The following is a 27973-nucleotide window of genomic DNA, read 5'->3' on the forward strand; positions in this document are numbered from 1 at the left end:
GATGTATCCCTGCCTCATGTAATTTAGCTCTCTTCCTGCCTATATAAAGGGTCTATGGGAGAGCAAGATTAGGTGCAAGATTAACCTGTGGTATTTGTTTTACTGTTTAAAAGCTCATTTATGCTAATTCAGAGGGAAGAGTACATTATAGGACCAACGTAATCCAGTGAGATTCCTAAAGCCAGCTTGTTATTTGTAAGATCTCAGGAATGACTCCACTGGACATCTCTTCCCTGTACCTGGATTCCAATCCCACCCACTCCCATCACATAAACACCTAACAGGCAACTCAGGCCTGGGGTCTCTGGGGAAATGCAGCTCTGGTTATGAAACTGCCTTCCCCCTACAAGCTTGGGACCTGTACCACAGCACAGCTCCTTTTCCGCCCAACACAGATTCCTGAAGCAATACTTTCCATGCCCAGGCGTGGGTATAGGCTCTAGCCACTACGCAGTACCACTTCCTAGTACTGCAGTGTGAGGAAAGGGACTGGAGGTGCAGGTATCAGTGCTGCCGGGCAGTCACAGGGAGCAGCAGGGCTGTGGTGGTGCCCTGCATTCCTTTCTGCAAGGGCTGGTGGGCACAGTGGGCTGAGAAACGGGGTGGGTGTGCTGCACCCTCCTCTGCTCAGGGCTCCCCAGCTGCCACCCTCTGCCATGGCCAGGTGCTCTCTGAGGGTTCTTGCTGGAAGGCTGGACCCCGATCAGCTGCATTTTTAAAAGCAGGCTCATCCTTAACCTGCTGGGATTAAAAAGGGATGCAGCCATAGTTAATCCCCAGAGTTTAGGCAGTGTAAACAAGTGTTTTGCAAACCCCAGCACCAACAACAATCTGCTGCTGTAAGCAAAAGCGAGAACTCCACCCTGGTTGGGGCCAGGCTGTAAGCTTCACACCGGAGTCTGACACCCCAAATCCATGGTCCCATTAGCCCTGGGGATTGTGGCTGCCCCCCGCAGCTGGTGCCTGCCCTGTGGGGCACATAGGACTTGCCTAGCCAGGGTTCTGCGTGCTTCCAACAGAGTTGTTTGCATCCTCTCACTGATAGAAAAGCAAGAAATAGGAGGAAGGGCAGAGAGGCTCAGACAATGGTTCATTGGATTAATTCAAAGTACATTCTTCAATAGGTTCAGTCTGTGTCACAGCTTTTTTCTGCCTGCATGGCTTCCCCTTGCAGGGTGGCCAGCAAGGCCTCATCTCCACTCGCAGGGATCCCAAGGAGACGTCTCTCAGTCACTCTCGCTGCCGGTGCGGTAGGATGCTGCCCCCCGGCCGTGCTGCGGCCTGAGGCAGGCAGGCAGTGCTGCCCTGCCAGCGGGCAGCGAGCCCTTGCTGACAGAGGACACGCTGCGGGCCAGGGGCTGCGTGGGAAACATAATTGTGCCACGGGGTGCCTCCAGGAGCTGCCAGATCTCCCCCGAGGTGGCGCTGCTCAGGTACTCCCAGGGCCTGCGCCCGCTGCTGTCCCGCAGCTGTACCTGGCAGCCCAGCTGCAGCACCAGCACCTTGATGACGAGCTGATGGCCGTGTATGGCAGCCAGGTGTAGCGGCGTGTACCCGCAGCCCGAGCGCGCGTCCACGTCCAGGGCCAGCCCAGCCTGCCGTGCCGCCGCTGCCAGCTCCTGCAGGCCCGGCCCGTCGCCGTGCTTGGCCAGCCAGTGAAGGATGGTGAAGCCTGACATGAAGTCCCGCTGCAGGGCCAGCTCCGGCTCCTCCAGGAAGAGCCCCCGCACCCGCGCCCAGCGCCCCGCTGACACGGCCACTAGCCAGGCGTGCTCCCGCTGCCCCAGCGGCACCAGCAGCCCCCGGCCTGGGACGTGCCTAGGGGAGCTCTTGGAGTGCAGGGTGCGGGGCTGCCGCCCGCAGTCATCTGGCAGCGACAGGGCGCTGCCCTGCACCTCCAACAAAGCAAGCTGGCACCTGATGCTCCTGAAGACAGGCGGCGGTGCTGGGGGGTTGCTCTCTAGGGCTTGGGGCCCTGCGGGGCCCTTTGCTTTCATTAAGGACTGGGACGGGAGTGGCCTGGCAGGGAGTGGCTGGGTGGAAGACTGTGGTGGGGACTGGGGTGGGGGTGGCCTGGTGGGGGACAGTGCCCCAGGACGTGATGACAGTGGCAGGGTTTGACATGGGTGCGGCAGCAGGGCTTGAGGTTGGCTTGGTCCATTGGGGGCCAGCACCCTGGATGACCTCAGTGGGGCTGGACTGGTGAAGAGATGCTGCATGGACCCGGACTGTGCCGGGGGCAGCCTGGTGGCAGGTAGCACGTTTGGGCCTGATGGATGCTGTGGGAATGAGGAGGTGCTGGCACGGAGCGCCTGCAGGGACCGGGACAGGGGCAGCACCCCTGGGGCGGACAGCAACGGCAGGGAGCGGGATGGGGGTGCCTCGGCGAGGAGGGACTGTGGGGAGCGGGGAAGGGCCAGCTCGGTGGCAGACAGCGCCCTAGGGCCCGATGGCAGTAGGGGGGACTGGGGCGGTCTGGTGCGGGGCCGCCCCCCCGGGCCTGATGAGGGTGGCGGAGCCTTCAGTAGGGGCATCTCGGTGAAGGGCTGCGGCGGAGGCTGCGGCTGGGGCGGCCTGTCAGGGGGCAGCACCCTGTGGGCCGGCGGCAGTGGCAGAGCTCGGGTTGGGGGAGACCCTCCAGGGTGTTGTGGTGGCAGGGACCCGGATGGGGCTGACCCAGAGGGAGGCAGCCCCCCGGACAGCGGTGGGGACCGGCACCGGGACTGTCTGGCAGAGGGAGGCTGCGGGGTCTGGTATGGGGGCAGCACGGCGGGGGTCAGCGCTGGGGGCTGGCAGCGCGGGGGCCTGTCGGGGTGAAGTGTCCAGGGGCCCGAGGACAGCGGCCGCGTCCGATAGGGGGGCGGCGGGGAGCGGGAGTGGGGCGGCCCGGCGGGGGACGCCGGCCCGGGGCGCGGCGAGGCAGCGGCAGCGCGGCGTGCCCGGCGGCACTCGCAGCAGAGTCCACCGCGGCCCCGGGCAGAGCAGCCCCCCGCGACCGCGGCCCTGGAGGGCTGTCCCCCGCCCGGCTGCTTCTTCTCCACCGCCTCCCCCGGGGGGCCGCGCTGCCTGTCGGGGTCGCGTCGGGGCGGCGGCGGCTCCTTCTCCTTCTGGTGTTCCTCTGGAGGCGGCACCTCCTCATCGAGGAGGTCGCGGTACCTGCGGCGGAGAACGATGTCCTTGGAGGCGCCGGGGGTGGCGCCGGGGTGGACGGTGGCCAGGGAATTGACGAGGCTCTTGAAGTATTCGCGGCGCTCCCGCTGCTGCGACTCCGTCAGCGCCGGGTCGCGGAGGAAACGCTGGAAGTGGCGGAGCAGCGCCGTGTTGGGGGCTCGGCCCCCGGCCTCCCAGAGGAAGTCCAGCACGGCCTCCTGGCTCAGCTCCCGCGCCATGCTTCGGGCCTTACCACCTTTCGGTACTCCGCCTCGGTGCTGCACGTCGGTGCTCGGCGCTGCGCCCAGGTGCGCAGCGCTACCGCGGCGGGGAATCCCGCCTCCTGCCGCGCCGGGCTTCTGCGCCTCCTCCTACTCCTCCACCTTCGCAGCCGGGCCGCCACCCCCGGGTGCCTTTGCCCGGGGTGGCGGCCCGTGGGGCAGCGCGGCTGAGGTGACAGCAGTGCGAAGCAGCAGCGGGGAGGGAGGGAAGCGGGGCTGAAGAAGCCTTGCTAGTGCTCTGAGGAGTGCGAGGCTAACTGCTGGCGTGCGGTGAGGAGAACGAGCACTCCATCAGTCATTGTGTCAGTGAACAGACAGGAGGCGATGGGCACAAATTGAAATGCAAGAATTTCTGTTTGTGCGTGAGGAAAAACTCTTTTACAGTGAGCGTCGTCAGGTACTGGAGCAGGTTGCCTGGAGAGGTTGTGGTCCCCATCCTCAGGGACATTCAGAGCTCCACTGGATGCAAACCTGATATGTGTGACCCTCCCTGAGCAGGGGCTGGACCAGAGCATTTCCAGAGGTGCCTTCCACCTTTACCCGCCTTGAGAGTCCATGAGTTACCACAGCTGGCAATAAAGATATGTGAATGTGATGTGATTCAGGTTAGCTGTTATTGCAAGTGTGGGGGGTTGTACCCGTGTACAACAACCACACACAAATACCAAGAGTGCCTGAAGTCAAATTATATTTCATATCATCTCTGTTTTCACTGTGTGGCTGGGGCCGGTCGGACACATACTGTACTGGAGTGAGTATCTAATGTTGTTCTGTATTGGTAATGCTATTACCATGAGCATGTGTGTTACAGCTAAGGATGAAAAGATCAATGCCCAGAAGCATCTGCAACCTTCACAAACCCCAGGCAGAGAGGTGGTGGGTACAGGCTTGTGATTTGTGTTTTGGTAACACAAAACCTTAGGATAAGTTTAGAGGTTCAGACCCTGCAAACACATGCAGGTTGGATGCATGCAGTAATCTTGCTCTCAAGTGAGCCAGCTACATGGACGTGTGCTTTTGGATTGCTGGCTCTGAACCCTTAGCGCACAGGAGGATGAATTGCACGGTGGTGCTGCAGGATAGCTGAACTGTAACCTCTGGAGTGGTGGAAGCAGCCCTAAAAGAAACTTTAAAGTTTCTACATCATAAGTTACAGTTTAGGCAATATATCAGAGAAGTCTTCCCATGTGCCAAGATTTGGGTTGCTTGGGTGGCACAGCAGGAGAAACGGCACTGCATGCTTTGCCGCATCTCCCTCTTGGTTTTCCTTGGGGTGTATATTGTAGGAGAATATGGCTGCTTCCCGTCAGGGGTGTTCATCTGAGCAAAGTGCATAAGGGTCATGTTAATATTTCATCACTTTGCGCATGCTTTTGGTACCGTTCGTCAAGACATAAATACCTTTCTCCTTCACCTGATGATGACCCCCGAATTGTGGTCACTACTGTGTTTGGCAGCAGCATTCTCTCAGCAGAAGCAGTTGAGATGAGATGAATGGAGCATAATGATATAATTGTGATTACAAAAAAGGGAGGAGGGTGGATTGTGAAGATAAAAAAACTGAGTAACAATGGCAAATGACAACACTACTGTCAAAGTGGTGTTTTGACTTAATGGACTAAGGTGTCAGCAAGACACTTTCCATGGTGGTGTATTTTCATTTAAACATCCTTGGAGGTATTATTGTGCTTACTCTAAAATAGAGGGTTTTCTACTGAGAAATGTCAGCTCTCACCCTGCAAACTTTTTCTTGCAGTTAAAAATGCTCTGGTAACATTAAGTGGCTGCTGAAGTACCTGCAGGACTGAAACTGATGCTTTTGCCTTGCTGAGCTTGTTGAAGTGAAATGGGTCCACCTAACATGTTGCACTTGACAGATACTACTGGTTGGATAGCTCGGATGCTGGGCAGTAGTACAGCAGCTGGTTGTAACCTGTTTGATTATGACTGTCATAGAATCATAGAATGGTTTGGGTTGGAAAGGACCTTAAAATCATCTAGTTCCAACCCCTCTGCCATGGGCAGGGATGCCTCACACTAGATCATGTCACCCAAGGCTGTGTCAAGCCTGGCCTTGAACGCTGTCAGGGATGGAGCATTTGCCATTTCTCTGGGCAACCTGTTCCAGTGCCTCACCACCCTCACAGTAAAGAATTTCTTCCTTGTATGTAACCTAAATCTCCCCTGTTTAAGCTTGAACTCATTGCCCCATGTCCTATCACTACAATCCCTGATGAAGAGTCCCTCTCCAGCATCCTTGTAGGCCCCCTTCAGATACTGGAAGGCTGCTCTGAGGTCTCCACACAGCTTCTCTCCTCCAGGCTGAACAGTCCCGACTTTCTCAGCCCGTCTGCATATGGGAATTGCTCCAGCCCCTGATCATCCTCGTGGCCCTCCTCTGGACTTGCTCCAACAGCCCCATGTCTCTTTACCCTTTTGTAGGCAAGTTGTGAGCAGTGCTGACCACAAAACGGAGGCAGGATCAGCATTACTGCAACATTAAAACAAAAAAAATCGGTCTACCGCTTAGTCCTGTTGTTATGCAGGAAGATGTGGCCTTTAGGGAGCTACATAGCTGTGTTTGTTTCTAAACAGTTAACAGTTACTTGCAGGAGGTGCTCTCAGCTTTTAGCCTTTTGGCTTGTTTTGTAAGTTAACCAAAGTTCTGTGTTTACTTGTGGATTTTCTCATCCTGAGTAATGTTACAAATGGTCCTGCAGCTGACACAAAAGGTAATTAAAGCATCGGTGTGCCCTGTCTGCAAAGTGATGCAAAACAGCTTTGGAAAAATGGAGACAGGCCCCACAGGGGCTCTAAAACGAGGAACTGGGAATTCCCTTTGCACAGGTACAAATTTGTTGGCAGCAGCTATGAAACTTTCAGGAGCAAGGGGTCTGCTTCTTCCTGCTGAACATGAGGAATGCAGGCAATTATCCTGGCTGTGATCTGGAAGGGCAGCAGAATGTTTCTTTGTCTTGTTATTTGGTTTTTCCCTCTCTTTCAGCCTGAATAGCCGTAGCCAGGAAGGTCTGTATGCATGAATATGATGGAGAAAACTCAGCCACAGCTCTCCCAGCTTCAGGCTAAGGAAGGGTGAGTCACATTAGGATTTTGCAGATGCAGAAGATCTTTGTGTTAGTTAAGTTACACTGATGCAGGAGCACCCTGCATGCCTCTAATTCACCAAGGGGAAGCTGTCTCCCTCACCAAGGAGATGCAATAAGGGCAACTTTTTAGATAGGATCATCAGATTTCCACTAGAGGCTGCACTGGTCCGAGCACGCTTCCTAGTACAGGCACACTCAGCACCTCCTCACCTGGAGCCATGCATGCAGGACGAATTTGCTACAAGAGCAATAACGTGAGTTTAATATAGCATCCTCCCTGGGATATGAGCAGTAACGCCTAACACATTAGTGTAACAAAGGCACCGCACCAACCATCCTTGCAAAATCTTACTGGCAGAAACCCCATTGGTGTTGATGGCTGCAACTATACCCAGCTATGGGCTGCTGCCCCAGGGGAGGAGCAGTGCCAGGTGGTGCTCATGGGCTTCCTTAGGTTTCTGTTCAGAAGGGGGCTGCAGGATCAGGCAGTGGTCACCATGCTTAAATGCCAGCTCCTGAGTCCTTCAAAGCATGATGAGAAGAGCTGCAAGAAGGAAGTGCCTGGACTTTGTAATTCTCTACCAACCACGTGTTTCTTCATAGTGCTGCAAAAATGGCTTTTGGAGTGAAAAGGTAAAAGCTTCAGTTTGAATGGTGTACAGATAGTAAGCGTTTTGCTGAGGTCTGCTTATTTGCTGTCCTGGCTTGTTTCCTTGTAGGAGGTGCTCTCAGCCTTTAGGCTTTTGGCTTTTTTGTTTTGATTCTGTGGATGTTCACATATGGGGGTAGCTCTGGTACGTCTGTAATTCTGCACATCTTTCATAAGTGTGACAAATTGAGTCTCTGTCTTTTGTAGCCTTTTGGGGGTTTATGCCTTGAAGGGCCATTCACCACTGCCTTGGTTGATGACTTGCGAGCAGATGTATTGAATTTAGCCCTAAGACTCCCACCTTTGCAGGTAAAGGGGTATATTATCATGCTTAACATCAAGATATTAAACATTTATATATATTTATGAAGAATGCCAGTTGGAGCAGCTTGGAGCTGGCTATGCTTCACTTCACCCCTAGAAATCACTTACTGGAGGGGGAGAGTACCTGGCTGCTGTGACTGTAGTTTGGTGTACCCAGCTTTTTAAAAACAAAGCATGAGTGTGCTTGGCAGCAGGAGAGAGCTCAGAGAAATGAGGTGCCTGGTTTTCCCTTCTGTGTCATTGTACAAGGGCTTTAGGGGCTCCTGTTGGCAAACAGCCCCAGCTGGGGTAGCTCCTGTCTGAGCCCCTGTTGTAAGTATCTCTCCACTGAACCCCCATCCTCCTTTTTAACTAAACTGGTAGGAGGACCTCCTGGCCATCCCTTTGACAGGGTCCCTGGAGTAGATGGGTGTCTACTTTGAGCTGTACCCCCATTGCTGTGGGGCTGCTGGTGTTGGACAGCGTGACGCTTTCGGGTGGAGGGGACGGTACAAGCGGCCGGGCTGGGGGACAGCGGGCGGAGGGGAGCCGAGTTTCCCCCCGCAGGCCAGCCGGGCTGGGGGGACGAGCAGCGCGGCCAAGAGACGGATTCATTGCCATTGCTGCCGGGGATCGAGGGCAGCCTTGGCACGGCCCTCTGGGGCTTTCGGTGTCCGCCGGGCGGTGTCGGGGCCGCAGCCGGCCGGGGCGGTGCCGGCGCCCCCAGGGGAGGGCCGGGGGGATCCCGCCTCGCCGCCCGGCCCCTTTGCATTGCGCATGGGCCCTCCCCGCCGGGTGGCCATGTTGCAGTCCTAGCAGCCAGCGCAGAGCGGCGGCGGGCCGGGGAGCGCAGCACACTGCACCGCGATGGCCGTGGCCGTGGGGAGACCGGCGGTGGGTGCTGTGGCGGGCAGCGGCGGCTGCGGGGCGGGAGGATGAGTAGCGCGAGGCGGGGCCGGCGGGGCATTGCCCCAGCGCGGCGGCGTGCAGCGCTCGGGTGGCGGGGTGCGGTGCCTGGGGTGCAGTGCGGAGGGTCGCGGGGTGCGAGGCCGGAGGTGCCGCCGCCTGTGCCCCTTCCCAGGGCCCGGGGGGTCGCGCAAAACTTTTTCGCCCCGGTGCGGGGCCGCGGGTCTTTGTTGCTGCGGGGCCGGGCCCGGCGGCGGGCAGCTCTTCCCGGAGTCCTCCGCTTGAAGCGGCGGGGAGGCACCGCGGTTGTCCCAGGGCTGCTCCCGTCGGGGCTGGGGCCGCGTTCGGTGTCTGGCTGCGGGTGTTTCTGCTCTGCCGATTCCCGTGGAAGGAAAGCTGGGAAGTGGGGAGGGCTGTGCCTCGTACGCGGTGGACAGCAGCCCCCGGGAAGAGGCTTCAGACGCTCGGCTGCGGCGGGAACAGTGGTGCAGATCCCGGCGTGGGAGTCTTCCGAGGCACACGCGTGCTCCGCATCTTCCAACGTGACCGCGTTTCTGGGGATGTGGTGGCCAGGAGGTTTTTACATCCATGTTGAAAAAGGCAAAAGATTTCCCCTATAAAGGAAAGGGGGAAAAAACCCAACCCAAAACCCACTAAATCCACAAAAACTAACAGATGCTATTCCCGGCAAGAAAAAAAAAAACAAACCCCCCCAAAAAACCCCAAAACCATCTGCCTTGCATCCAGCTTGCAGAAACGTGAATGAAACTCCACCGTGACCAGACTGAATGCACTTTTGTGCATCGTCGGCCGGGGGAGGGAGAGAGACTTGACCGACTTCCCAGTAACTTTTTCAGTGCTTGCGGGTGAAACAGATGTTGCCCGTGAGCAGAGGACTTGAATGTGGCTCCTTCTTGTAATAAGCACATGGTCTGCGTTCAACATGTGACCAGGGTGAGACAGTTTCTCTGAGCTTTATTATACGCTTATGGATCTGCGGGGTTGTGTGGATATTCTGATGTAGCAAAGCAAATACATGAAGATGGGGTTTGTGGTGTTACTGGAGGTGGGAAGTAATGAGATTAAGCAAAAAAAGAGCTGATGTTTGTTAACAGAATACCTATGAAGTATTCCAGCTGTTTGTGAAGCTTCTGAAATGGTTCCTTGATCTTAAAGTCTGAAGCATGCTTGGAAATGAAAGTTTGTCTTTCAGTGTAAGAAGGTGCATTGAAATCATTACTTGAGCTGGTTTTTAAGGCAAGCTGAAGGGTATTGCCAAGCAGAGCCGTTTTGCTTTGTGTAGAGCAGCAACCTTGCAACACGAATAGGCTCAGGAGCATGCCTTACTGCACGACATGGTTGATGTTTGTTCTTGACTATGTCTTTTGCTTTATTTTTCTGTCATTATATTGAACTCAGCCTCTCACAGTTTTGGTTAATTGAAGTTCACAAGCAATCTCCAAACAGCATCTGCAGAGGGTTTTACACCAGTTAAACTAAATCCATATTTGAGTGCCAGTGATCCCAGTCCAGTGGGACTGACTGCAGAATAAAGCATCCTCTGGTGTGAAAACCATGTGTGTGTGGGAGAGGGAAGGGCACTCGGCTTCCTTGCAAGCAGTTGGTGGGCAGATGTTCATCCTCCAGAATCAAATTGGTGCTTTTGGAGAAGAGAGTTGTCTTGTCTTCGGATGATAAGAGAAGAAAGGACAGTGGGCTGGTATTTGGTAGATGTTGGGGGTGTTTTGTCTCAGGTGGCTTCTTATCTAATCCTCTCTGCTACTGCTTTGCATGCTACTGTTGTTGCTGGGGGTGGTAGGGAGTTCGAAGAAATAGTTAATTATACGTTAAAGCAAGACTGATGAATATTGGCCTATCAAGCTTTCAATATAATAATATTTTATAAGGGCCCTGAGTGCTATCTGCCTTGTTGGAGGGTAGAATTAAAGGAAGGGGGAAAGAAAAGAGAAGGAATGAAACGAAAAGCAAGTCACTTTGACTGAAATCGATGATAACATTCCTGAGTCACAACCTCTTATGTCCTGGCAGGATATGACATTATGTTAATTGTAAAAGCATGCATAAAAAATAACTTGAGTGAACTGCTCTGAAGTGCCTGTGTTTAATTGCAGGCAAGCAGGGCGTGTTTTGGTGGGATGGGCGGCTTTCATTTGAGGGCCCTGATCCCACAGATGTGAAAGCACATGTGTACTGCACTGCCTGTAATTTCATTTGACTTAATGGAAATGGATCTCGGTATGCAAATATAAAGGCATGCATAAGCAGAGTTTTGGCATGATTGGTGCTGGGAGCTGCCATGGGACCTCTCAGCTGATGAAAGCCATGCATATGCTTAAACATATGTCAGGATGGAAGGATACATATCGGCTCAGTGTGAGATAAGCCACTTGCATTCTGCAAAATGTCGAGATGTGCTGGGCAGTGGACTCCCTTCCTTCTCCTGGGTTAATTCCCAGCATCTTGACCAGTGCTAGATGGTTTCTCAGTAGTTTGAAGCATGGAAGAGGGCTCTGTCCTCCCTACCATTCTCTTAATTTGCTTATCCTAAGTGCTTACAGAATTATAGCTTGGCCTGACTAAAGGAGCAAAACTAATGTTTACTCATATGTATATACTAATTTGTTCTCCCCTCCAAGTCAAACAAAAAATTGATGAAGAATGAAGCTGGAATACAAATTTTACGTGGGAAACATGGAAAATGGTTTCTGAGAAATTAAAACAGCACAGTATATTCTTCCATCTGTTTTAAAAATACTTGATAATGAGAGACTGCCAGTTTCCATGGAGGGGAGGGAATGAAAGAGGGAGATGAGAAGGTAGAGCGGGGCTCATGGAGCTGAAGACTCTATGTGCATTGTCTTTCTCTGAGTAGCAGAGACCCCAGGGTCAGCAGGAGCTGTGGGACAGAGCCTTTGGAGCACAGCCACCATGCCACTGGGTTTAGACAATGAGATGGGCACTAAGAAAGGGGTAACCTGTGCTCTTGCTAGCCAAGTGGCTGGTCGTCTTCACTGATGAAGGTGTGATTGCAGGTGGAGAGCTGAGACAGAGTGAGGTTGGGGGCCAAGGAGGGTCAGAGCTGAACTCTCAGGCAGGGAGTGGATGGCTGTGCTCCAGGCACAGGTCAGCAGTGCCTTGGCTACTCTTCAGCTTGTCCCTTTCCAAGTTAACTGCAAGGCCGAGCTGTCCCAGCTGCCTGGTATCCTCCAGAGAGCATTGTGGGGCTATGGACTCTCCTCCCAGCGGATGGGGTAATGCTGCAGGCTTGGATGGCACTGCTGGGGCTGCTGAGATGGCCAGGGGCATGGGATTTGGCTTCTTTGCCTGCTTTCACCTGCTGTGTGTGGCTTTTAGGTCCTGGCCTGGCTCAGCCACCTGCACCAAGGGAAGCAGACCTGGGTGGTGCACACAAGACTCTTAGTTTGTGAACTCTTCATTTCCTTTGTTCACCTCGGTGCCTTGTTTGCAGTATGAAATTCTTTCAGGTGTTTCTTGTTGCTTCTGTTGATGTTAACAATGGTGGGAACCTGCCTTCTCCTTGCCTTGTTTTCAGCACAGCATCAGTTGTGGGGCAGGTTATGTGTCCAGCCCACCACAATCATCGAGCCTCTAGCTTTTCCAGCATGAAGTGAGCTGACGTGGAGTCAGGATCTGATGGAGATACGTGAAAAATCTTTATTTTGTGTGGATGAAATCATGGGGGATTGATTTCAGTGTCTATGTAGGGCCTCTGAAACAATGATGGGGATTGATTAAGCAAGCAGCATGAATCTGAGAAGTAAAATATTTATTCAGAGCTGAGGCATGTTTAATATGTCCCCCTCCCACCCCTAGAGCCCCTGAGAGAGATGGCTTTGCTGGCTTGCTGCCTGCTCTGGAGCCATTTGAGGGTTGTCGCTTCTGTTGTGCCCTTGGTGAGCCTCTCCCTCTCGACATATTGCTGAGAGCATGGGCTCTGTGCTGATCAGTGACTTATGTCTTACTTTGTAGGAGAGGTGCCAAGGGGACAGGGTCTTCCCTTGGCTTGGCAAGTGCTTCTGCCTTGTTCAGCCTCTTTGTTAGCTTGGTTTAGCTCCAGGCTTCAGCCCTATAAGCTACAGGCTCTTGCAGGAAAAGCTACTGAAGCTGTTTCAGCTTAGAACAGTTAGATGCAGCCAGGTGATGCAAAAAGAAACAAAAAATCCCCACAGTAGTGCTTCAAGCTTTTTTTAGGTACACTATCTAGCTGCCTTACAGCTCTGCGAACAGCTCTCCAGCCTACTCTAATAAGTGATGCTTAATAATGGTTCAGACAAACACCATGGGGCTGTTGGCATTGGGCATTAACACTGGTGGAGAATGCTTGAGATCGGAGGCAGAAAACCAAGTTCAGCATCTTGCTGTCTTAGCTAAGAGCAACAGTAACAAAAATCTACCCAAAATGTTCTTCATTTTCCCTATAAGTGCTAGTTTGTGTGCCACTGTGTGATGCTTTCAGTAAGGTGGTAATAAGAGATGATCTTTCTTGGCTACTTCATTACATGCGGATACCTTTCCCCCTCCTCTACAACACTGTGCTGCTTTAGATGCCGGAGCTGTTCTCATCTGCAGCCTGGGCAGGTATGGTTACTGTGGGGGTAGGCAAGGCCCGCTTGGCCTTGATGAGGCAGACAAGGAAGAGCCATGAGAAGGAGGAAGAGCTCCCTGTGGTTTTCCATTAGCAATACTCAGCCATTCTGCAAGCTTTCTCCCTGTGACTGTGCTCTCTGCTTGTCCAGCATAAGTGATACCCACTGTTGGATGAAATGCAGTCCAAAGGATATTATTGGCATTTCACTAATAGTACAATTATCTTGCTGAGCTCTGCAATTCATATATCTTGAGCTATCTTTAGGATTCCTTATTTTAAAATCCAGACTGTGCCTGTCTGAATTTGCTGTTAGAGCCTTTGAAGTTGCTGAAAATATGGAGGAGCTGAATCTTTTTCTTGCAGGCTTAGGCTTTTTGTTTTCTTTAGTAGCATCCCACATAAGGTGGTGGCAAAGAGCAGACTACTACTGGTTTTGGGGGTGGTTCTTACTTGTGTCGGGGTTTTTGTTGTTGTTTTTTCCATTTCAGCTTACAGCTTCTTTAGATCTTCCTATTATCTAATTGGATTTTCTGTTACCATTTCTGCATCCCAGATTTATTTTCAGATGGGATCTAGCTGCTGGAAATATGTTACTGAAGAACAACTGTAGTTGTGGTTTATTTCTTTACTGGATCTGGTCATGAATACTTGGCAGAAGCTAATAGAAAAGACTTAGACTTGTTTTAGAAACATTTTGGGTTTGCCACATATGTTGCCTGCTTTGCCAGTGGCTCCTGAGAACTGATTGCTGTGCACAGGAGTAGTTCTAATATGAATTGTTTCTGCAAGTCTACATGCATTTCATGTCTAATTCAGAAATTATACTAACCTCTCTTGCATGGTGGGAGTGGAAGGGGAGAAACAGTGTTTTGAATCCTGAAGGGGATATTTGTACATAATTTGCAGGACTGTTGCGGTTGTTTGTGGATCTGAAGGTGTTCAGCAAAGTCTGTTTTGCCGGGGCATAACTGGATGCTAAGTACAGTGTCCTGTATAAGACCCAACAGAATCTATTTGTGGGATGTGTTGTAAGCACGAAGTGTGCAAAATACTTTGCTTAAGCACATTAACATGGCTTGAGTTAAGTTTCTGACGGTCTGGTGGTGGCAGCCGCTGTTTTTGTCTGTAAAGAAAATGAAGGTGGGAAGAGGAGCGAGTTTGGTAGATGGCTTGCTTGGTGACAGCATGAGCTTGTCTTTCCCTCTTCCACAGGGCAGCACAGTGACTGACTCGAAGAAAAGCACAAGAGCACAAACTGCAGTAGAGATGAAATTAGAAGCCTGCATTTATTCTTTCAGAGAGGGGTTCCCACTTGTAGCCACAGACAGATCTTTGCCTCTTAAAGCATGCAAATCTTTCAGTCCCCGTGAAAACCCACCTCCTCCAGTCTTGAGTCAGCCTAGGAGCTCTTGGCAGCTTCCAGATGAATGAAGGATAGCAGGCTGATGGTCCTGGCTCTGTATTTCCAGGACAAAATTTGGCAGGCAGCAGCCTAGCTTGGAAAAAAGAAATTTGCAGCCTGGAAAGGTGAATGTATCTGGTTATCATTGACACTCGTTCTTGGCATCTCTCTGCAATAACATGGATTACCCTACATCCTCCAGATGTGTGTAGGAAATGTGCAGGGTTGCCAGTAAAGAGGCCTTGCATAAGTGTAGTTGGATTTTCCATTTTTTTGCTTCTTCATATGATGAAAGGTTTTGCTTTTTTCCTGTTATGTCCTTTTGTTTTAATTGGTAGAATTAAGTTTTTTGGATATCTGCAGAATGAACTTAGAAACAGCATGGCTAATGATATTTCAATAGTCTCTGGTTTTGTTTTGTTCCTAATTTGAGATGTCAAGATTGATATTTTCAGAAGTTTCAGAATTAAAGAACTAGAAACAGTTCTCGTTTATTCTCAGTTTTCACAGCTAAAAGATTAGGTTGTCATACTGTGAGCAGGTATATTTCTAGCTGCAAATGCTTGCAGTGATTATAAGGTTTAACACAGCCATCTGGGGCTGAACATATGCACTCCCCAAATCTTTGTGTCAGGACCTGAGCAGGAGCAGGGATTTTGCTAAATAGTCTGGTGACTTGCTCTGGTGGTAAATCCCACCACTTCACCATCACATCCTTGGCTGCTGCTTTTCCTCCCCCAAATCTGTTTCACGGCCAGGTTGAGCTATAGAAGGTCTCATTGTGCCTCTTGTTTCTTGGTTGGTCACAGTTCTGTGTTCTGAAATATTTTGGCCGCGTGTAAGCGCAAGGGTGTAGACACTGTTGGGGGGAAGAAGAGTCGTTTTTCAAATCCTGTGTCAGCGATTTTATCTGAGCAGCTTTCCCTAGTTGTGGCCAGGTAACTCACCTTGCTGCTGTTTTTAACAGAAGAAACAATGAATCAATGGTTATGCTTTTGTGAGTGTATAGAATCAGAAGATAAACATTTTTAATTACATTTGAAAATGGTTTTGTTCATTTTCTGTGTGTTGTGTGTAAGTTCCAAGCCAGGAAAAATCCTTAATGCTCCTAAATGAATGCTGTCCTGTCACAAAGTATCTTTTATCACAGAAAGCGCCAGCCTAGTCTCTTTCTGTTTCATCTGTCTCATTAATATTGAATACGTGGCACTTTAGTATGGCAGACGAAGCAAAGCAGGGAATTTCAGCTAGTATCTGACAACAGCAAGCTGAGATTAAATGACATCCAAGTGCAATCTGCTATATATAAATTAACTGGCATTTTCCAGGAGCGTTTGACCTAATTTAAGCTTTTTTTATCTTGGGGGTTCAGTGGTTGCAGCACAAGTCCCTGGTGTCCAGTGGAGGGGGAAAGTGGCACTAGATCTGGGAGCTGCTTCTCACTGGGCAGAACCTGTGTGTATCTCCTTCCAGCCTGGGGCAGCTCTTCAGCGAGGCAGTGGTATCCCCTCTGTGGTGCTCTGAACTACAAAGAAGCTGGGTTGAAAGCTGAAACTAAACAAGTTATTTTGAAGTGCCTTACCTTCTGGGATGCACAGTTTATGGTCACTGAGCAATTGGAACCATTTAGTTTGGCATCTGATGTGTAATTGCCAAAAAGTAGTAGTGTCAGGGGACCTTGGCTTTTGTGTTTCCGGGTAGCTGCATATTCATCTTGCTGGAAATCACTTTTGCTATTCAGCACTTGGAGTTATGCAATTATTAATTATTAGAGCATTAATTACAAGAGCCACTTGGGATCAGGGCTTGTGTGGCTGGCATGCTGCAAGTGTTTTGGCTCCTAATTTGCTGCGTGGTCTTGGGCAAATGCTTTTGTTTCCTCCACATGTAAAGCAGGTGATAATTCCCTTCCTTCTGTAAGGTGCAAATCTGTGATCAATGAATTAGCATGGCCACAGTCACCTTTACAAACCTACCACTGTTGCACCAAATCCAATGGGATCTTGTGGCACAGAAGCATTACCAGACTAATGCTTTTAATTAAAAACACTGTCACAAAAATAACTATTCAAATAGGGTAATATGAGTTATTTTTTTTCAGGAAGAATTAAAAAGTAATTTCCATAAGGAAGAAGGGTTTAAAAGTGAGCAGTGGGAATAACTCCTCTGACCTTGTTTCTCTGGGTTTACGTAAATGCAATTGAGGGCAATTTTTCACGTAAAGCATTCCTCAGAGATGGTGAGTTTCTCTGTTGTAGGCCAGAACCACTTAAACATGAAAGCCAGGGGTGCCTTGGTTTTGCTGTTTAAACAAAAACATTATTTGAAGTTGTGTGTGACTAGTGTCTGTTACCAACAGCTACCTCCCCTCCCTGGGTTTGGCCTTGCCAGGAATGGAGCTCAGAAAACCATTTTTCAATGGGATGTGCATTACTTGGTTTTGATATAACCTAAGGAATGCAGTATTTTTTAATAGCCTGAGCAACCTGATGATTTCTTCCAGTGGGATGAGCCAGAAAGCTGGAACGATAAATCCAGGCAGGCTAGCTATGATACAGCTTACATGCAGGGAAGGGAAGGATAAAGTTCACACAGGCAAAAAAATTGGTTGATGTTTCTGGTGTGAAATAGGTGGTTGGTCCCTGTGTAAAATAGACAGTAGGGAGTCCTTAGAGAAGAGCATACAGGTGCTGTCCTCATCCACACCAGCTGTGGTAAATGGGTATTTTTCTGAACTGTGTTTGCTGAAATGTCTTGGCAATGGAAAGCTGTTCAGGGCAGAGGACCTGGTATTTCTGGCTGATGCAGTGCCTTGCAGAGGAGGGTCATGACCCTGTGTCTCGGCTTCAGTGGTGCTGAATTGTAGGAAGGAGGATGGAGATGGCTGGATTGGTGCCATCCTCCTGGCTTCTATAAAAGTAGGAAGATTGTGCAAGTCTGCTCTTGAGGCTCGGGGTCCAAGGAGATGCGAGTAAAACCATCATGCACCCAAAGAAGGGCTGTTCTCCTGCCTGCACTGGCTGTCCTGAGGTCAACATGCACTAGCCTGCACAGGACCAGGCTCTTGTGCTGTGTTGTTACTGTGGTGTGCAGAGTGGGAACCTTAATGCTGCATGTACAAACCCAGCTCTTTCTCCTGGACAGTCATGAGAGGAGGGGAGCAAGAGCTGGGCATTATCTTTCTTCTTTGAAGGCTTAAGTTCCCAGACCAGTTATTTACCTGTCAGACCCCAGCTGCTCTGGGGTGTAAGCAACCCATGCAGTGCTGCTTGTGGCTTCAGGTGTTACTTACCACCTTGAGCAATGCAGAGGTGGAGACTGCTGCATCTCCATCCTTTGCTGTGCTAATAAGGAATATGCAGCAGCACATCACTTGCTTTGGTATTTCTCATTAAATAACTCGAGCCAGGGGCAAAAACGTGCACTGCACATAGGAATTGTGCCCCAGTTTTGGGTTAGGCAGGTCTGCAACGCTTGGAGTCGTGGAACATGTCAGAGCAGGGAGCTGCTTCATGTGAACTCATCTTGCCTAGTCCTCTGCAGGAAACGCTTGCTCAGAGCAGGCTGAATTTGCCTTTAGGTACATTTGTCTTCCCAAATCCTTCAGTTTGGCTCCATAAAGTTGTGACAGGATTTACCTGCTCTGTGAAGTCTTTATAGCCTTGCTGCTGCACAGAGTTGAAGCACAGTGCAGTGGAGCCCACTCTTTCAGCAGCAATCCTGCTCATCTGTCAGTTGTTCTTGCTCTGTGTTCGACTTGTGCTCAGCTGTTACATAGTATGTTCTGGCATAGTTAGTTAGCCAAGCTAAACAGCTCAGTGCTTTGCTTACAGAGGGATACCTGCTGTGCCCTGCTGCTGTTCCTGGTGCTTCCAGGAAAAAAGAGGCATTGAAATTGAACCTAGAGAATAGGATCTGTTGTGGGCAGCCTGTGCACTGTGTGGGACCCTAGCTAATGGGGCCATGCACTGCCCAGTGGTCTGCTGTGAGGGATAGCAGCCTGTTGTGAGCTACCTCTGCACTCTCCTGACAAGGTGGTGGGATGAGAGGTGCACTTGAGCACTAGATCACGCTTCTTTGGAGTGACACCTCTTAGGGGAGAAAGAGGATGAGAAATCTGAGTAATAAGTGTACAAAGCTACAGCAGAAAGTAACTGCAGGAGACACAAGCTAATGGCAAATCCTCTTGCTCATTACTGTTACTCGAATAAACAGCCTTGCAAAACGTTCCATTGTTTGCTTCCAAAAGTTATCCTTGAGCTATGTATTTCAACAAAGTGGAGTACAGTATGTCTTGTCTGTAGTCATAAGGTTGCGAGACTTTGAATTCTACCGACTATGTGTTTAGCTGGACTGTCTGGGAGAAGTCCAAGCAGCTTGATTGTTCAGGTGGGTAGTAAGTACACTAGTGAATTTGTTCTGTTCCCTTTTGGGGTGTATCACAGAATAACATTGCAAGTGTGGGTTTAATTTACCCCCAGTCTGTTACAAGGAGTGGCATGGATTGTTATAGCACAAGTCTTGACAGGAGGGAGAAATTAAGAGTACATCTGGATCTGACAGCTTTTGCTTTCCTTTAAAATGTGAATGTGACTGGGGTGGACAGTGAAAGCAGAATATGGTGGCCGACATGAACTCCTCTGGGGATGTGGATACTGGCTCCAGTTTAACCTTTTAGCAGGGCTGCATTGATGGCTAGCGGATGGTGCAGCAGCCTGTGTATGGAATAACTTATGATTTTTGGAAGAACACCACTCCAGCGAGCACGTGGGTGAATGCAAGTGATTTGCAAATCTCTGCCAACGGTGTTGTGAGCAGCGGCCTGCTTCAGGAAAAATAACACTGGATTAGCTCAGGCTAATGTTTGGAAGTGTTACACTTAGTTCCTAAAGACTAACCCTTCTGCAGAGCAGCACTGGGCAGCATATTCTGAAGTAAGCAGAAATGTATTAAATATGAGTTGTCTTTATGTATAAAACAAGAAGTGGAAGCAATGCAGGGAGATGTTTTCAGCTACCAGCTTTTCCCAAGCAGCCTTTGCAGTATCCCTTTCCTTTGGGAAGACAATTCCCTTGTTTCAAGCAGTTGGACTCTGGGCAAATGCCAGGTCACTTGATCTCAGAGCTCCAAGGCAGCTCGGTACCATTTCAGACCTGTTATCTGGCTTGGGAGCTTGGTGCTGGGTGCCTTTTCTGCAGCTGAAGAAATGGAAACCTTGCCTTGGCACCAAAGTTGAGAGCCAGATGTGAACGCTGCAGCACTCCCCTGCCTGCTTCCAGCTTTTCAGTCTCCTGCTTTTAATTAAACTGTCACGAAGATTGCAGAAGCCAAAGGTCCAGCTCACAAGGGAGCTTTGGTATGCGGATGGGAAGCCTTTGACAACGTGTAGTGTTGGTGCTTGCCTCCCACTCATGGTTTATTTGCTCTCTGCTCACGCAGCTGATCTGTGGCAGGCTGAAAACACCACTTAAGTCTGGCATTTTCCCCTCATGTTGGTTCTAATAAAGAAGTGTATCCTCACGCCTGAGGAGCACTTCAGATGATAGCTACCCCTCTGCGAGCCCTCGGAGTCTGTCTCTCTGCAAAAGTTCATGTGCACCATTTAGCTGTGAGAATCTTTGTTCCTTTCAGAATAATTACAGAAGAAGACTTGATGTAGTTAATCTGTGTTACCTGTTGAGTGTTTGCACCTTATGCCTCCAGATGTGCTCACATCACAGAGCAGTGCTTGCGTCTGGGCAGCTGGCATGGTTGCCTTCTGCAGGGCTATTTTCCTGGTGTTAGAGCCCTGGAACATTTTGTAGTTCATGGCTTGAGCTACTGGATGGAGGAGGTATGGCTGTCAGACAGGAGGATGAAACTCCTGTGTCAGGTTTGTTCGAGGAGGCTGGATATGGAAACCTGCCAAGCAGAAACTCCTCAAAGACCCACAGGGGCTGGCAGGGTGTTATTCCCTGAGAGGGGGCACTCGGAAACCTGCTAGGTCAGCCTGTGGTTGTCAGCTGTAGGGGAATGGCTGATGCAGAGTGCTGCCCACCGTGCCCTTGCTGGAGCTCTGCAGAGGCTGTGCTGGTGGTGAGAGCTCACTGCTGAACAGTGAGAACAGTGGGAACCTCTGCCTTGCCACTGTGGGGCTCAGTCACCAGCTAGATGCAAGTTCACTGACCTCTGGTTGAAGACCTCATGTCCTGATAAAGCATGTACTCATTTTTAAATGAATGTTGGCTGTAATGCACAGGGTTTTCTCTTGGTTTTTCTCCGCTCCCATTTCCAGGCTGAGTGTTGCTCCTACTATGTGTGTAAATGACTGCCTCCTGCCTCTAGGTACAAATGCTGGTCTTCATAGCAGACAGGTTGAAATGCAATGTAATCCTCAAATGTTCTGGAGCTTTGACGTAGACCATGAGATCACTGAACACGTGGCTCTGCCAGGGACAGTGTTGGGATGGAGAGCTTAGGAAAAAAATAACTCTAGGAAAGCTGTTCCTGGAACTGTGGGGGGGGATGACCCAAAACCCCCTTACTGATGGTAATAGGTGTGGGGGGAAAAATCCAGGGACTAGAAAGTAGGTTTCGTTCATTTTGAGATGCAAGTCTCCATACTTTGATCAAGTCAAAAGGTATAAAGCTTAATGTTATGTTTTGTGATAGATTCTAAGGGGAGTTCTGTCTGATGTCCAGAGCTCAGGGATTTACCAAATGACAACTATGCCTGCTAACTGTCATAGCTCTTGAGTGCTGGCCAAAGGCCATTGGACCCCCTTCCTCTTAATCACCTGGAAAATGATAAATCACTGACACAGCCCATAGGATTACAGGCCTTGATGATGAACCTGCTGCCAAGTTATGGACATGCAGTATTTTCTCAGAGGGGTCTTAGATTAGTCATGGGAAACCATGCAGAGTGTAGCTGTGTCTATTAGTCATCACTAAGTGAATTAATTTGATTAAGTGTATATGGTGGTGTTAATATATGTCTCTTCCTCCCTGGGTTTATAAATCAGTTTGCTCTTCTGTCCTGTTAAATATGTGACTGCAAAGTCTGTCATCAGCTTACTGCATGGGTGATACTGCAAAAGTTCTTGGAGTGTGCAGCAGGGCTGATTCCCCTTGCCAACATGGGGGCAAACTCAAGAATAAGCCCAGAGAAGACAGAGCCATTTCCTTTCCTGCCACTGTACGCTGGAACTCTTAGTGCTGGTAAACCTTTGTGGTTTATGTCCCATTAGCATGCAATAAGCTTCCTGAGGTTGGGGTTTTATGTGCCCCCCCCCCCCCTTTTCTTTTTTTTTGTTTTTTTTCCTGATGGAATAAACTTCCTATGGCTGGAGCATTGGGCCCCCTAAAGTTGATGGTAGGTTTTGGATCAAGGTCTCACAATTATTTTTAAGAAGAGGATTTTATGGTTACAGGATGCATTTAATGAGTGTCTGGAATGTAGCCACTGGTGTAAGATTGTTTATAGAAATACTATTAGTATTTTCCTTTAGGAGTTTGTTTTCTACATGTAGTTGTTGAAAATAATACTTAGTGTTAATAAAACTTAGCAACAGCCAAGAGAGAAATATTTTTCTCTTGCTTCCTTCTGCTATGCATTTATATGCTATTCCCATTGAGCTGCTTTGTTTTGGGGTATGTATGTTGCTTTTTCTAGAGTGAAAATTAGAATTGTTCACCAGGAAAAGCCAGGCTTATAAAAACAAACCAGTTGGCTGAAGATTCAAGGCCTGGCACCATCTGAACCTACTCTCATGAAGGGAAGTGGGGGACTTTGAGGGTTTATTTGTTGTTTTTTCTTTTCATATTGGACAGTCTTGAAGAGATTTCCCCCTTCCCAGCCCCAGGAATTTAATGTGGCGCTTTTTCTCTTCATGGCTGTTGATGCAAAACTGATGCTTGTGGGAAGTTGAATGTGGGATTAGTTTCATCTCTTAAAGAATGAGTTTCCTCCCCTGCAATCTAGATATGCTTCTTGAAGACTTGCTGGGGGGATTCACTGATGCTACTGAGCTGGAGATACATACAAGCAGATTGCAGGCTATAAAATACGAAACTGGTAGCACTGAGCTGACTCTGCTTACAGAGGATGGGGAAGGAGGAAAAAGGGAACTGTAGAGGTTTGTGGAGAGGGGGTCATGGGCAGGTTTTTCCACATATAGCAGCTTAAGCCAGTTTTGCATCTGGCTTTATTTGCATTATTAGGGTTAAACTAATAAATCTGGTTTAAATCCCTGATGATGGGAAATTGCTGTTTGCCAGTGCTGTGTTGCCAAGGAAAGGCTTTCTCCAGGCTGGCTGCCTGGTCTGCATGACAGATTATGAAGCCTTTCTGCACACTCATGTTCTGTTGTTATCAGTTATCACCTGTGACTTAGTTTTTTGTATTAAGCCTGACATTTGCCTTTATTACAGGCTTTAGATATTCCTGTAGTCTAGTGCCCAGTATAAAATCGGTAGTTGTTGGAGAGGTTGCGTAGGTTTCAGTAAAAAGTTGGTTCTGTTGGGTTGCATTTGTGTACAGACCGTTTTATTTCCAGTGTTGAGCTTAACCTCACAGCAAAGGCAGCATCTTGCTCTCTGGATTTCCAGGGAGACTGGGGAAGTGCTAATCTTGAAGCTACTCTTGAACTAAGTATGACTATGTGATCGCTTGGCTCTTGCCTGTGCTTGGGGGCCTGGCTGGATGTGCTCTTGTGTTTTGCTAAGAAGTTCAGGCCTGGATTACTCCCAACTTGTTATTTCAGTTGCCTCGGAAAGCTGAGGTGACTGCAGGAATTGAAGTTCCTGATGTGATGATCTGAGCTGGGTCTGGTGGGAAAGCTTGCCCAGCCTTTCAGAGGCTGAGAGCTGCAAGCCAAGAGGTAAGCAAGTGCTGTGTATGTTTGAGGGGGGCGGGAAAGGAGGATGTACCTGTGCTCCCAACAGCTCTGGATCCTGCTGCATCCACTGAGCTGTAGGGTGGCCTCATTGTAGTATATTCCCAATTGTGCCAATGAAACTTTATTTTATTCCACAGGAATTCCTGTCTTGACAATAGAGGTGTTTAGAAAATAGGTCTTTGCAAAAGGAACTTGTCAGACGAGCCTACTGTTAGGTGTCATTGATCCTTGCTGTGCCAAGTTCCCAGGCTTGCCTCCTGTGGGAAAACCCTACTCTTGTTTTAGGGTGATGGTGTCTGCCTGGGCCACTGTTGGAGGCAAGGGTGCTCAGAGGGTCTGGAGGAGGGAGGGAACAGTGTTGCTGTTGGTCTGCTTTGTGAATGATCTGAAGATGTTCCTATGAAAAAGCCTCTGCTTGCCTAATGCCTTCAGAGGGGTTCAGCCTCACAAGCAACGTGCTCCTTTTTATCCCTGTCTGTGACCTGCAGCCAATGAAGCATGATGTGAGAAGAGTCGGGGATGCAGGAGACTCTTGCTGATGCTGGTTGGCAAAACCATCAAGGTCCCCTTGAGTTGTCATGCTGTGGCCTGGCACAGGGCAGGGAGGCAGCACAAGGTTTTTCTGCCTTGGCTGTAGTGTCTGCAAATCCTCATTCTGGCTGACTTGTTCCAGATGGTAGATAGCCACTTTAATTTGGGCTGTATTTGGGCTGTATCCTTGCTCACTCAGGCTCCTCCTGAGGTAATTAGCAGATGAAGTCGATGGCATCCGTGCTTTGCTGTGTGCAGTCATGGAGGTCTGATGTACTGGGGAGGACAGGGAGAAAAAGTCATGTTTTCTCTGTTGCTAGCTGGGGCTGCCCAGGCTGACTCCAACGGGAGATGAGATTTCAAGTCTCTTGCTTCCCTCTTGGAGGTGTAAGCTTGGTGGGCCATCTCTGTGACTTCATAGCTAGCTCCTCTGGCCCAGGTGAAAAAGGAGTAATGGAAGTTGGATTTCCTTGCTGTGGAGGCTAAGGCGTATTTTGGAGAGGACATCTTCAACTGCAGAATGGAGTTTGGCTGTACTGTGTAAGAGGCCTCGGTGGCCTATGGTGTAGTGGGGACTAGCAGTTCTGTAACATCTTTCACATTGTGTTAGTTGTAATGAGTCATGAGCAGCTGGAGCGCAAGAAAAGCCTTTTCCCTTTTTAGTCTGTGGGGAGGAATGGATCAACGTAAACTTTAGGGCGAAAAATAGTATGGGGCAGAGTGGGGCTCTTTAATGTTTATGGAGCTGGTTTAGGTCTCACTTATCTCTGCCACAACCCAAAAACTGGAGCTGTAAAGCTCATCCTTGGATTCCTTGAGACTACAGAGTTAATCCTTTCTTCCGGGTGCTGTAAATGTTTGTTTAACCCTATCTCTTGTGCGCTGATGGAGTTCAGACATGTATGTTGGGCAATTGCCGGTGTCCTGTCCAGGGATTCTTTATGGCTTGGAGCATCACCAGGATTGCAGTGGTCATCAAAGCCTTTGTGATCCTGCCCCTTCAAGTGATGGATGTGGAGGGGACTGTGGGAACATTCCTTTGTGCTGGCTGCATGCAAGAAAAATGTTTTGTCTTGCACTGCCTATCGAGCCCAGAAATGGGAAGTCTCTGTAGCAGTCTATCAGTGCAGCAAAACACGAGCCTGGTGGTGAGTGGCCTTCCTAGTCCCATCTCCTCCTAATGATACCAGTGTTATGACTGTGCCATGAACCTAGATCTGATATGCTTTCCTCTGGAAGAACTCTGGCCAATGAACATTTTTGGAAAGACAAAACAGTCTTTCAAGGCAACCACAGGAATTTGAAATTAATGATGGGGAGGGAAGGAGGTGCTCCAGCTAAAATGGGGAATTGCTCCTTGAAGCTATGTCCTATTTCTGAAAATTTTTATTTAGGCTTTCCCTGTTAAAAGCAGGAATATGGAGACGTGCTGAAGGCAAGTGGGGAACACTTGCTGTTGGGTCAGTTGAGAGCTTGAAGTCTAGGGACTAATCTTTCAGAGCTAAATAATTCAATAAACCTTCACCTTTTCCTCTGCACACAGATTCAGTTCAACTTAATTCTCCTTTCGCTCCTGCTGAAGGCAGAAAGCTGCATGCTAAGGCAAGCAATGTTATTTGTAATCCTCAATATTCTTTGATTGCTGACCTTTCCTTATGAATGATGAATGACTCCTGTAGCACCTTAGAAGAGCTTCATGTACCATTAGGGGCTCTGCATGGTCCGTTTTCCTTTTCTAAGCAGATGCAAGAGCTTTGACTTAATGCTCAAAATTAAATTGACCATGCCTTGAACATAGTAAAAGCTTGGTTTTCCTGCTTGGTGGTTGTTATCTGCATTACTTTCAGAACTGTGCTCAGATGAGAGTAAGAATGCTGGGCTTGTCTGAATCTGAAATATTTTCTCTGGCCTTTTATTTAATAACCTTAGTGTCATATGTGCATGTCACATGGATTTAAGAAGAGCTGGTCTGAGCCAGCTCTTTCAGTCCAGTTGAGTCTAGATTGACACTTCCTTGCTAGTGCTTGACCAGTGAAGTTTCCCTCAGGAATTCTAGTGTGCCTAGCACTGCTTGAGACCCTAAAAGTCCTGGTATGGGTTTTCCAACTTGTATGTTTAGCTGCATTATTCAGGTCCAACAGTAACTCCAAGCCCAAGGCAAGTTGGTGGTGCACTGACCATGTGAAATCACATAGCTGAATGATGATTTTATTTTTTAGGCAAGATCTGTTCATCCTCACTGCTGTAGTACCAGGGCGTTGAAGAAACTGTGTGTGCGTATGTATATAAGTATTGTCTTAGGATTATGATATGAAGGCAATTACTGTGATAAATCTGCACTCTTTAGTCCAGACTCAAGAGAACTGGTCAATAAATAATCTGAAGCTTTATGCTTCTATATGGACAGCTCTGTGTGCCCTGCTTGGAAATGGGGTCTGTGCAGAGCTGTGCATGCCTGTGTGCAGGGCAGCACCATGCCACGGTGTCCCTGCCTGCCTCTGAGCCAGCCAACAGGCCGCAGCATTAATGCAGATCCTGGTAGTAAGTCCCAGGGCTAATTAATTAGCCAGAGCACAATATGGGGCACCTTTTAGTCCTGGAGCTTGCTGCGTAGGAGCTGACAAAATGTGCTCTTGATATACGGCTATGGTTTTTTAGGAAAGAAAACATGGGGTTAAAGAACTGCAAAGCGAGCCCTGCTCTTCTCTGCCTGCACCACCTAGCAAGGAAAGCCGCTGCTTTTAGTGTTTGAAGTGGCCCTAATTTGATTCAGGTATTGGAACAGTGCTGCCTTGTTAGAGTTTTATAAGCAAGCCTTATGGGCTGCTTTCCTTTCTAAAAATCTCTGTTTTGCACCAGTTGTGTTCACACCCCTAATGAGACTGGAGTTGGTGGAAGCCTGGGGAAGGTTCGAGGAAAACTTGGCAGTGGGGTCAGACCCTCTGTTCCTAGGTCTGTGTTAATTCGTTCTTCCTTGTGCCCAGGATCAGTGTCTGAGAGAGCTCCCTGCAAGCGGCCTCTGTGTTAGTGTAACTGTGAGTTTCGCACTTCCTCTGTGCCCAGTCCCATATTGTGCTGTGCCTCCAGCTAAAGGCTTTTAGCAGAGTATAAATCCACTTATTTAACAGCCTGTGATGCAGCTCTTTCAGGACTATTTTAAGCGCATGACAGTTGAATACAGAAGGAAATGGCTGTTGTTGCTTTTTTCCTCTCTGCTCTCTTGCTGGACAAGATCTGTGTCTGTGATGGTGTGGGACTGTGTAGCCAGAAGGGCTGGAAAAAGGGGCGGGAGGGAAAAACCCCACCAAAACTGAAAGAGAAAAAAAAAGTCCCTACTGAAACATTTTGTTCAGGGCTGGTGTGAAGGATCTTCCAACTCTCTCAGCTGCATCTTGCTGAGAGCAGAAGGCTCGAGCTGCTAAAAGGGATATATGTGCTGCTTTTGTCCACATGTGGCACTTCGGAAGACAAAGACATGGAAATTGCAATAAATCATACACCGTTTTTTGAAACAGGAGGAGCGGAGCGTTTCAACCTGGGGAACCTGGCACTGAATAATAACTCCCACTTTATTCCATCAACCTCATACAGGCGGTCAAAAAGGCAGCTGGTTGCATGTCATCCTCCTGTCAGGAGAGAAATTGGCCAGAGAAGCAGCGAGCATCTGGTTCTCATTTGGCTCTGCCTTTGGATGGTCTTCATTCTTGTTTGTCGCATTATGTCTTTCTTCCCCCCTCCCTTCCTCCTTCCTCTCCATTATTTTTTTTTTTTTTTTTTCCCTTCAGTGAGTTTACAAGTCTTGCTGGAATGCACATATGGTCCTTATCATCCCCAAAGTCCAGCTCTTTATTTATTTATTTTTTGCTGGTCAGCAGTTTGTGACATCAGGGGCTGCTAGAAGCATTAATCACTTTTATTCCAAATAGGAAGGTCCCTGATTTTTGGAAAACTATGGAGGAATATGTCTTTCATGTCAGTTCTTGGCATAAATGGAACCGCTAGTGCTCTGGGCTTGTGCTGACCTTTAGCCAAACATTTTGCCTGGAAGAGAAATGTTCATTCCCACTCTGTACAGCCACTTCTGAATTGTCAGATTTTGCTGACTTCCCTCTGCCCAGAAGAATGCGACTGTATC

At 49.1% G+C, this 27973-nt stretch overlaps 2 protein-coding genes across 6 annotated transcripts in view; one reads left to right on the top strand and one right to left on the bottom strand.

The window, feature by feature from the left end:
* Positions 1–27973, top strand: part of SEPTIN11 (septin 11) — a 65592-nt gene that overhangs the window by 1783 nt on the left and 35836 nt on the right. For 2 of the 5 annotated variants that reach the window (XM_030492465.1, XM_030492464.1), the window contains exon 1: positions 8228–8384. The exons of 1 other annotated variant lie outside the window; for it this stretch is intronic. In XM_030492465.1, the coding sequence (XP_030348325.1) occupies positions 8358–8384 (27 nt within the window). In that variant the 5' untranslated portion in view covers positions 8228–8357. Of the gene's footprint in view, positions 1–6435; positions 6525–8227; positions 8385–9290; positions 9351–27973 lie in introns of those variants that run through there. 2 more of the 5 variants (XM_030492468.1, XM_030492466.2) reach the window with 2 other exon arrangements.
* On the bottom strand, positions 1068–3484 carry SOWAHB (sosondowah ankyrin repeat domain family member B). Its single transcript, XM_030491376.1, has one exon. The coding sequence runs from the start codon at positions 3387–3389 to the stop codon at positions 1227–1229; it is 2163 nt and encodes a 720-aa protein (XP_030347236.1). The 5' UTR covers positions 3390–3484; the 3' UTR covers positions 1068–1226.

Source organism: Strigops habroptila, chromosome 7, assembly GCF_004027225.2.
Source record: "Strigops habroptila isolate Jane chromosome 7, bStrHab1.2.pri, whole genome shotgun sequence".
NCBI lineage: Eukaryota > Metazoa > Chordata > Aves > Psittaciformes > Psittacidae > Strigops > Strigops habroptila.